Consider the following 11262-nt stretch of genomic DNA (forward strand, 5'->3'; position numbering starts at 1 on the left):
TGAAATCTTAAACAGTGCAAATAAACTGCGCATATTTGCTCGTTTTACAAGATGACGATGTTTTAATATGTCACTTTGTTTGCTTATTGGTGGTGAAGTTATTGAGAATCACTAGAATATGTTTACCTTTATATCATTTTTATAGACAAGACCATTAAGTGCCGTCGGCAATAACACGTGCATTATTACATGGCAGTTAATTATTTGTTATTAATGACATTTATGGGATCGGGTAGTATTTTAAGTGGGTATGATTATATGATTGGATATTGGATAATTGACCTTAATATTTATGTATGAATTGAGAAAGGTAAGAAATTACCTTGACAGTCACTTTACAATTACATGAAAATAAATATAATTTTATTTATAAAATATTGGTATACACTTTTGTTTCGGTACAAAACATGTTACATTTCAAATATTCACTACCGAATTCCATTCTTGAAATATTGTACAATAGATATAAAGACTGTTGTAATGGTAAAATTATTTGATGACAGTGCAATATTTCCTTTCTCGATAAAACCAAATAAACAGCTTGGTTTCGCATTACCACAAAAACACTTGAAACATAATGCTGCTGCATCAGTATACCCGACAGCCTGCATAGGACCAACAAGTCACAAATAACTTGGCCAAGCACCTTAGGTTATAATGCTCAGAAGTGATTGCAAGTTCGTGTGTGTAAGTTATTGTATTTTGGCACTGCTCAATAAGATTTCGTCAGCGACTTCATAATCTTGTACGCTGCATAAATCAGCACATTTAAACATATCGCTGTTACAGCTAATGTCGACAATATGCAGCGCTCTCAGAGGGTATATATTGCACGAACGTTAAAGCCGTTGAGAGAGGTTTTGATAATTGTTGAATGAAAACAAGAACTTGAAAATTTAAGCGCCTGGCTATACAAGGTGGTCCGCTCGAAAGACGGTTTAAAATTTGCTCGAGTATTTCTCTATCCAATCGTCGCATGGAAAATACCGAGTGTCAATTACTATAATTTGTTTAAAGTCGGCATGTGCAATTTTCAATAATTTGGACCCAACAATACTTTGGATAGTTTACACAAATCACACAGGATGACAGACTTTTCAAACCATTCGCGTTCCCAATAATGCCACGTATTAAGAATCATCTTATTGTTGTCAGTATCGGGATTTAATTGGTTAAAATTAACTACAATACAATACTACACATACATTTACATGACAATAAAACTGGCAGGTTTAAGTACATTGCCATTTAATTATAAATGCTTTTTTTTAATACTTAATTGTTAAAATGAACTTGTTTTTAGTCTATTATTATTATATATTATATATTGTTCCATTATGTTGTATAACTATTAACCTGCGTCGGTCAGCTTTCCAACATATAATTCTTTTAACAATTAATTCTTTATTATCTACTGGTATTTCATCGAACACATACACATATGTTCCTGAAATAATTATAAACCCTTCTTCACTAAACTAAAACACTTGCCAAAAACCAGGATAAAACATCTTTGCATATACATGTATCTACTTGCAACCTAATGATTAATTTCGATTCCACCGCAGAAAGAAAATACAAATCACCCCATTGGTGCAAAAAGGTACCACGTGACATTGAAAAATTAGAAGGCACATGGTACCTTTTTACACCAATTGTGCAAAATATCCAACTGCACGTGAAGGTCATTCATCATTCAATATTGTGCGTGATTGAGCTGCAGTTTTTGTCAATTCCCAATTCATACTTGTGCCGGCGCATGGCAATTGACAACGTTACGGCCCGGTTGAAGACTTCAGGATTAACTTATAAGTCATTGGTGAGAACGTGTATACAAGAAAATGGGGTTAACCGCATGGAATGAAGTCAATGTCCTTTCTACAGCACATTTGCGTCCTCATCTGGGGCACTGATTTTCGCTTTCATTTGTTTGGACGGTCCCTACAACTTTGATTCCAAGCCATGAACCGTGTTCATTCATTTAAAATGTTTTGAGATGGAGAGTTCATACATATGCTTTAATACAAGTTTAACCACATCAGATAGCGTGCCCAATGTAGTAAGATGTTATGTTTATTGTTCATTGCACGCGCTGAGGATCAAAGGCTCTCAATGATATCTGCTTCCAAATGTAAGGAGCTGAGCACGTCGAGGTTTGTTGTGACTTGAATACAAATGAGGTTACAGCAACGCCTTGTCCCATGTCCGATTGTGTGTGTGTCATTCAACTTCGTTAAAATAAATGTCGCTTGCTCTGATAAACGATGTGTGATTTAATATCTCGGTTGATTAAGCAATCAAGGTGTATTGTTACCTTTGCAAAAGGCAGCCTGACATGTGCGAGAACTGTATTGAGTTTGTGAATGAACAATAAAACAACTCCAAAACAGTTGTGTACTCACCCTCTGTCAACGAGTCTGACCCTTTCACATAGGAGCACTGATGCATTACGCATATTGACCGATAACAACATACTGAAACCTGTGTTTGCATTTCGAAGTTTTTCCTGAGCTGCATGATGCGAGGATCTGCAGGGTGTTCCGGCACTCATACATTACAAACTTACACTACTAACGCTTAATATTTATTTAAATCTGCAATTTCTTCTATTTAAAGAAATACATTCTATGTTGTCTTGTTCTGTGAGAAAAAACGAAGAACCAGTCGGAAACCCATCTGCTTGGTATGGTTACCGCCAAGCCGGAGTACTCGCAGAAAACCCCACCTGTTCCGGATGGTCTGGAGCATCCGGGGGAAAAACATCTTTCCGGTAAGATGACCACCTACCAAACTAAGATGCGGAATGGGAAGTGAATTCGTGTCTCCGAGCTGAGGAGCGCGTGTACCTACTACAACGCCAATCGGACAGCCAGGTCCGGACTCTAGGTCATCAATTAGACGCAATTTGCATGTAATATGCTGCACAAGTAATCGAAATTGTATTAAGAGAGAAGTTACGTTTTGTCATCACTTCTTTCGTTCATCATAATACGCAAACCCAACGTTGCTGGACACGTTAAGAGCAATTAATGTTACGCATGATGTCGAAGTAGCAGTATACTGGACAATAAACCTCACACCATGTCCAACTGCATTAGTGTCTCATTAAGGCTGTAGATATGGGCCTTGTTCTGTGAAAAGGGGGTTAAATGAATGTGCGTAAAGTGTCGTCCCAGATTAGCCTGTGCAGTCCGCACAAACTAATCAGGGACGACACTTTCTGCTTTTATGATATTTTTCGTTTCAAAAAAGTATCTTCTTAGCAAAAAACAAGTAAAGGCGGAAAGTGTCGTCCCTGATAAGCCTGTGCGGACTGCACAGGCTAATCCGGGACGACACTACGCACGTGCATTATATCCTCTTTTTACAGAACAAGGCCCATATATACTCGCTCGTATAGCATTGGAAGTTATGCATGAGCGTTTGTGTAAAGTTACATACGTGTGAGTTCGCACACATATTAAAAATAACTCAATCGAACGTCTATAAACGCTATCAGTGCCATTTGTTAAAGGAAAAAATCTCGTTCAATATATAGCAATATTATCATAAATTGAATTACATTGTTTGTATAAGTATTTTTCTTTTGTATTCCATTGTAATTTTAATCTTTCTGTTGTATACGTTTTTTGGATATTGTTTCTCTTGTAATATCTACTCTCATTTTTAATAAATTATTTAATAAACGAGCAACATTTAACGACACACATATTTGCCCTGACCACAATTCGCATTTTATTCAGTGGTAAATCGAATTTATTATGTTCAAATGTCTAATCTCTTCGTCGATATTCAAGATGCCCTTTCAAAAAACAACGATCGGTTGAATAGAAACCGTGTCTTGGGCTCCGTACAGATTACGGAAGATAGGGCACGAAACTATTTATATTGATTATCTATCTTCTATCTTAATCCATTCCCAGGGCATGGTTTGGTCAAAGCCGACGAGGGCTTATTGTGTGAATGAAATTAGGGATGTTTACGCGCAGAGGTCAAAGAAATTGACTGACTTTTTGGATTGCTCTCGTCTTCATTAAGACATTTTTGTGTCGTCAATGGGTATTTTGCTCGGATGTAGGATTGTACTTTATCTTTTTTACTGAGTGTGAACAGACATTGATTCGCGATTTTAAAAATATATTAAACATAGTGCATTGATTGCATTGCGGTGTACAGCGGTAGGCAAAAAATAGAAAAAACAACAGTTGGCCAATATTATTGTATGTTGTAAACTATCTTTTTTTTACTAAGCGAAACAAAAACATAAACATGCACAACCTTGCATGTGTGAGCTGATGCAGATAATAAATGAAATGCGACATTGTTCAATGGTGACGATATTATTTCGGCAGGGCTCTTTGGAAAGGGGGTTTAATTCAGGTGCGTAATGTGGCGTCCCTAATTAGCCTGTGCGGATTTTCCGATATTATGATTTTTTTTTCACGAGAGTCTCTTCTTAACAAAAATCCAGTTTTAATATCCAGAAAGTGTCGTCCCTGATTGGCTTGTGCGGACTGCACAGGCTGATCTAGGACGACACTTTTAGCACATGCATTAAAACCCTTTTCTCAGAGCACGGCTCATTTCTTTTGTTAATATCACGGATAATGACTATGATTGGCAAGGTGATGATATTTAATACGTTTTAGCCAAGAATTCGATGTTAATCCCATATAGAATAGAGATACAAGTGTTTGTTCTAAAACGAAATTGAACGAAGTTTATACCTGCTGGATTGATTTGTGATCTGCAGAAACTAGAAAGTGAAATATACATTCATTAATGTAAATCTCGATTGATATCTCGTCAAATTGTCAAACAGTGCATTTTATTACCTACATAATGTTTATATGGACACATCTACATTACACACATCAGCGACTAAACTAATAACGCGTTCCACAATAGACTATTGTGCTATGAATGTACTCATGAAATCCCATCAAAGAGGAAGTCACTCTACCTTTTGACATTTTAACTGTGATCGCCCGAGAAACATTCGCAGTCTTGGTAATCAAACGTAGAGTAAAATCTGTTACTTAAATTACGTTTTTATTGTGACTTAAATGTTCGTTTAGCGAGTTTATTCTGGACGTTCACAACTATTAAATTGTTTACACTGAACTAAATAAACTGTTTAAACAATTTCAATGAGAATTATTTTAGTATCGTTCGTTTTAAACGGCATAGCAAAACAATCCTGTTCAACGTGCGAATTGAACAGTTTAATCACAATAATTATCATAATTGATATCATCTTACAAGTGCATCTTTGATGCGGTGTTTATTCTGCGGATTTCCTTTCTGCATATTACAAACTGGTCGGAAGCACCGGTAGATAATATCGAGCGCCGGGCATTAAACATTACACCAACTTACGCAGCTTGTGTCCTTATGCAGCTTATGACACTAGCAACGCGAACATGCAAAAGATTCGTTTTCATACCATTTCTACGCCAGAAACAAACATAATAAATCCTATCTTCATAATCTCAGATAAATGCATCAATAATGCAGCCAGCAAGATAAAAGAAAATATTAATGGATTGAGTGTGGTTGAAATAATTAATGACATTGATAAACGCACAACCGCGTTAGATTGTGTTAAATTTTCATTCTTTTTATTTTAAAATGAAACTTTCTCGATTTCACATATATTTAAAATATCGTTTGTGTCTCTACATGCATATAATTATGTAATCATGGACGTAAAGCCTAAAATGTCTGGAAATGGACTTCATGGAATACAGTTTTCTTTTTACCTTTTGAATCGCACGTTCGATTGAAAACGTTGATATATTTATAAATATAAATAATATTCTTTAATACATGATAAAGACAAACGGCGACCGATTTTATCATAACACACGCGTAAAGCTTTCGCTCGGATAATCGACCCTCGTCATATTTGACTGCACTAAATGAGTCTAAAATATCTCTGTATATTGTTTTGCTCCTTAATAAGCTGGCCACTGATTTATTGGGAAAGAAAACATCTCTGCCCTACGCAAAAATACTTGCACGCGCCGTGCTCTGTTCTGCAACTAGGTGTTGATCGTTAACATAGAATCTGTTTGCATTCATTTCAAAGACAGTAAACATTGTCCACAGATATAAATCGCGATATCCTTTCAACCGATACTATAAAATGATACATAATGTTATAACATACTCTGTCAGCCTTTATAGCGATTAAAGTGAATGCGTAATAATCGCATCAATTCAAATCTCATCCACTAGGAGACGTTCTCCATCATATAATAACAAAAAATCTACATCAAATCATGTTCCAATGTTTCATCGGTTTACATATTACTAAAGAATATGCGTTTTAACCACAGGAATGCTTTGGTGTTGTTTTGTGCAACAATAATTATTGTGGTATTTCCGTTTACAGTAAAAAAGAACGACATACGGATTAAGGATATTTAACAATCCACTAGCTAGTCACCATAATTGTTAAGGGCAATTATTATATTGATGTTTAATATAACGTTAAATGGCTACTGATTAAGTTGAGAAAAAGACGGCAAACGTAAATTTTACAAATGTTATATTAATGATAAAACAAAGAATATTGATGCTTATTAAACACGTTTTCATCAACATACTAGATAGTTTCAGCCATTTGCATCATAATTATCACCCCCCCCCCCAACACATCCTCCTCATCATCAACATCATGAACAGCAACAACATTATCGTCAACATAATCTTCATCATATAAGCCATCATCACCATTAGCACCATCTAAACACGAAAGCAGTTGCTGTTGTTGTCGTTGCTACTCACCGGTGTACGTCTCTCCGGGAATGTAACGCCCGTCGCTAGGCAATCCCTTAACGAGAATGCTAAAACCGTTGTCCCCGGGGGTTCGGCTGGCTGTTGTGTGGATCGGAGTCCGGGAGCAGACGTTTAATCCGCACTCGACTACCGCCAAAACACCCAAAACAAATAGCGTCGATACTTTCACGTTAAATACACCCATAGTAAATCCAAAATGATACGCGAATAGAAACGAATACTAGTAATTAAAAATAAACTAATTTCTTTAAAATCCCAGTCCAATTTCTAATATTTATTTTACTATCAAGGTCATAATTATTTTTCTGCTCGCACTTGTTTTCTTTGATGTAATTATCTGACGAAAATTTACGAAATTACATTTTAACATCCACCAGAAATTGAAGTAGTTTCATATATGTAACTTCATTAACATTCGATACTATCGGCACACGCGAGCACAGAAAAATCACTCTCCGTTTTATTCACTAGTGAAAACCGTTATCGCACTGTTACAAAACAGACTGTCTAAATAACAAACAGTGTGCAGAAAAAAAACTATCGTACAGCGTGCGATATGTACCACAAGTGTTAAACACAACCGCGGTGTCGCGCAAATTGTACCTTTAACCGAGTTATCTTTTCATATATCCAAAATACATTCTACTGCAAAACGTTGTAAATTTCATTGTCGCGGATTGGCTAACGTTGACAGTTACGACACGCCCCACTTGTTTCATTTGCATAAAATATTTTTTCAAACAAAAATGGTGTGCATGTAATCTGGTGTAAATACATACTAAATAACCACTGCCAAAACCAAGTTCATATTTCATATTGCGTAATGATCAAAGTATACAACATATAAATCCACTTTGATAGCCATGCAGAAATGTCAGCTGTTTATTTCAATCATGTTAGCTCAATGTCTTCCTGTGATTTCGACTGTTCGTAGTGTTCATTTTAAAACAACAACATTTGATTCGCACGCTTACAAAGCAAGTAATTAACTATCTTAATAAATTTAAAACGTTCAATATCATTTGACAAATCACTTTGATCATATTCGGTATTAAATAGTCAATCAATCATTCAATCACAAAGTAAAATAGAAACGGCGTGAGATGAATACAGTTTTTAGACTTGGGCATATCTCGAAAGACAAGCCGAATCGACATTTTTAAGTAAAAAAAATACACGAGGAAACGCGCACCAAGAAATATAACTTGTGGTCAGTATGTTTTATACAGACCCAAATACTGATCTGCTAATAACAACACAAATCTAATATCCATGTTTGTCCCTTATATCAATAACATTTAAGCATTAAGCCTAATTTAAACATAACCCGTGATACGGTGCGGAAATTAGAGACTTCGTATTAGAAGTATATCGGGGAATTAGGAGATCCAGACTTGAGACACGTCTGGTCCTAGCGGCCTTGATAATTGAATGTAATATTTTATAAAAATTCCGAACGTTGATCCCCTGTTATTTACTTATGTGCTATTATGCCTCAAGTGCTGTATTTGTTGTTAAACTGAAAACTGCTCTGCCTAGTATTGGATTGCTGAATTACATGTTTTAAAGAGGATTAGATGGTACGGTTGTTTGGTGGCAGGGTATGCAAAGGAGATCGGTGTGATGAATAAAAAAACCAACTGCTTATTGGAAAAATACCAAAAAGCTTAAAATTAAAATAATCATAATCATAAAGAGCACTTTGGCAGTCGTTAACAGGAACACTTGATATTTACAATTTGGCTGCTCCTGATAATATTGTTTTGCTAAATGTTTTCTCGAAATTAAAGTATGATCAAACACGGCAATTATAATGAATACACTTATTTGGATGGCAAAGGCTGATATTTAGAAATTGGCTGCTCCTGATATTACTGTTTTGCTAAATGTTTGCTCGAAATTAAAGTATGATCAACCCCGGCAATGAAAATGTTTACACTTATTTTGATGGCAAAGGCTGATGAAGGGAAAAATAATTTCAAACTAAAGATGAATACTTATAATTAAATTAAATGATTATATATATATATATATATATATATATATATATATATATATATATATATATATATATATATATATATATATATATATATATATATATATATATATATATATATATTAAGATTATACATGTTAAGATTTGATGACGCAGATAACGATAGCAACTATGATAATGGAATTAATAAAAAAAAAAGATTTTGAATGAATGAATGCATGTCCATTATGGCACTTACAATAATGACGATGATTAAGTGTTTGAATCGAGCTTTTTTAAGTAATGTCTCATTTGAAGTTATTAAACAATAAAGAAAATGGTCATTGTTGACACTGATATTTCTCGCTATTTTAACCCATTTATGCCTAGCGTCTAGAAAAAAACCTTGGCAAACAGCGTAGACCCAGATGAGACGCCGCATGATGCGGCGTCTCATCAGGGTGTACGCTGTTTGCTAAAGGAATTTCTGTAAGAAATATTCTAAACATAGAAATAAATATACTAGACATCCCTAATTTTGGAAATAAATAGATCCAATTAAGAAGGATTGGAGTGTCCACTCGGCATAAATGGGTTAATGCGTTAAGTAATAATTATAACGCGTATACTTGCGATACTAGTGTTGATCAAAATATTGAACCGACGGAAGAGGAATAAGACAACGATCACAATGAAAACAGCATGCTCTTGTGAAGAGGAGACTGCAATTAAAACCTCTCCCCCATAAGAAGCAAAGTGAAAATGGCTTTTGCAAACAGCATAAAACCAGAACAACCTATGAGTAACTCGCAGTCTGTTCAGGTTTTATATTGTTTGATGCTCATCAGTATCTAATGGTTGTAAATGAAGCCTTAAAAACTTGAATTTAGTAAAAAAAAGTTATTTAATTAAATTAAACTTTCGAATGGACTACAAATGCGTAAGAATACATATCTAACTGGTAAAAGGCACAATGATACGCTACTCGCTCTGGGAAAACTTTGCTTGATGCTTGTACGTCAAGTGTCGTCTCACTGCTCGCTTAAACTGGATTTTCGCGTAGAAGAGAATCCATTAAACGAAACAATAAATACACAAAATTAAAGCGGAAAGTGTCGTTCCTGATTAGTCTATGCGGACCGCACAGGCTAATCTGGAACAACACTTTCCGCACATTAAGCCACGTTTTCTCAGAGCGCGGCTCATATATAGGGAAAGTGGCTCATGTTAGAGGGAACATTGACGTGTAGCACACTGTCGTCGCAGTTCAGACCGCATAGCACTCGTTAGCCTCACTAGGTTCAACATTTGATAACAAGCACATATTTCATAGCAGTAATTGCATTCAGCGGTTAGAATAGTTGGCAAAAAACACTCCGATAAGATCGTTATGTGACAAGATCCATGTAAAAACACTTGAACAATAATTTACAATATTATGTTCTGACATTTGATAGTAAACTTCCAAAGAAAATTCGAAAAAGCATGTTCATCTCGTGTTGCATAACCTTACTAGCGCAACTTTTTACATGTATATGTGTTCAACCGTTGTCTTATTTTTGTACTCACTTCGTCGGAGCGTTTATGATGCTGATACAGCACAACAGTAAACGAATTACAGTAATATCGTAATATTGTTGAGATCAAACACTATGTTACAGGTAGTACTACTTAATTAATATATTTGCCTACATAATAATGACAATCCGAATTCAGATAATATGCTTATGACACTACGATGGATTTTAAACCCTAACACTATTTTATATGGACTATACTATTATCAAATTTTTAAAGAAACGTACCAAAATCACTTTATCTGAAGCTGCCGCAATCCAGGTTGGGTATTCATTCATTTTTTTTAAGAGAAAGTTTGTGGAATCGTAAAATCGTTGGATCTCAAATCTGTGGATATTTTTTTATAACGTCTGAAGTCATTTATAGGGCCGAAGCGATCGTCGAACGTTTTATTTCGTGGTTAGCGGCCCCTCGGAACTGCTGGAAACTTATTGTCCGTCGAATGGTTTAAAGGAATAATGCATTACGACGTTTAGCTGCAAGGGCGTCGTATACGATCCAGTCGAACTTAAATCGCAAGTGCAAAATAAACGTTGACAGCTAATTCATCGCTCTAATTAGGAAATAATGAAAAATAAAGATTACGACCTTGCATTAAGTTAATTAACCGATTTCGTGCAAAATTATGCATTGTTAATTGTTGAGAACTCGTAAAACACCGGTGTATACGTAAATCAGGAAACAAAATGAACAGATTGCGGCATAAAATAATTGATTGGATTTTAAACATCTTGCGGTCAATGTTAGAACCAATGATTATTTTCGGGTTGATCTAGATCGGCATCGTTTTCCATATGTAACATAAAATTAGTAGAACTTTTGCAAAACATAAATGTCTAAATTCAACGTTTTTAGTTATCATACCACCGCATTGATATCTGCCTGATATATATAGGATCTGG

The 11262-nt window shown here is 35.3% G+C and overlaps 1 protein-coding gene across 1 annotated transcript in view; it reads right to left on the reverse strand.

Moving 5' to 3' along the window:
- LOC127854167 (spondin-1-like) overlaps nucleotides 1–7600 on the reverse strand; it is a 76982-nt gene extending 69382 nt beyond the window's left edge. Inside the window, exon 1 of the mRNA XM_052389165.1 lies at nucleotides 6793–7600. Coding sequence (XP_052245125.1) covers nucleotides 6793–6988 — 196 coding nt within the window. The 5' untranslated portion in view covers nucleotides 6989–7600. The remainder of the gene's footprint in view (nucleotides 1–6792) is intronic.
- Between the last annotated feature and the right edge of the window lie 3662 nt (nucleotides 7601–11262).

This window comes from Dreissena polymorpha, chromosome 12 (assembly GCF_020536995.1).
Source record: "Dreissena polymorpha isolate Duluth1 chromosome 12, UMN_Dpol_1.0, whole genome shotgun sequence".
NCBI classification, from domain to species: domain Eukaryota; kingdom Metazoa; phylum Mollusca; class Bivalvia; order Myida; family Dreissenidae; genus Dreissena; species Dreissena polymorpha.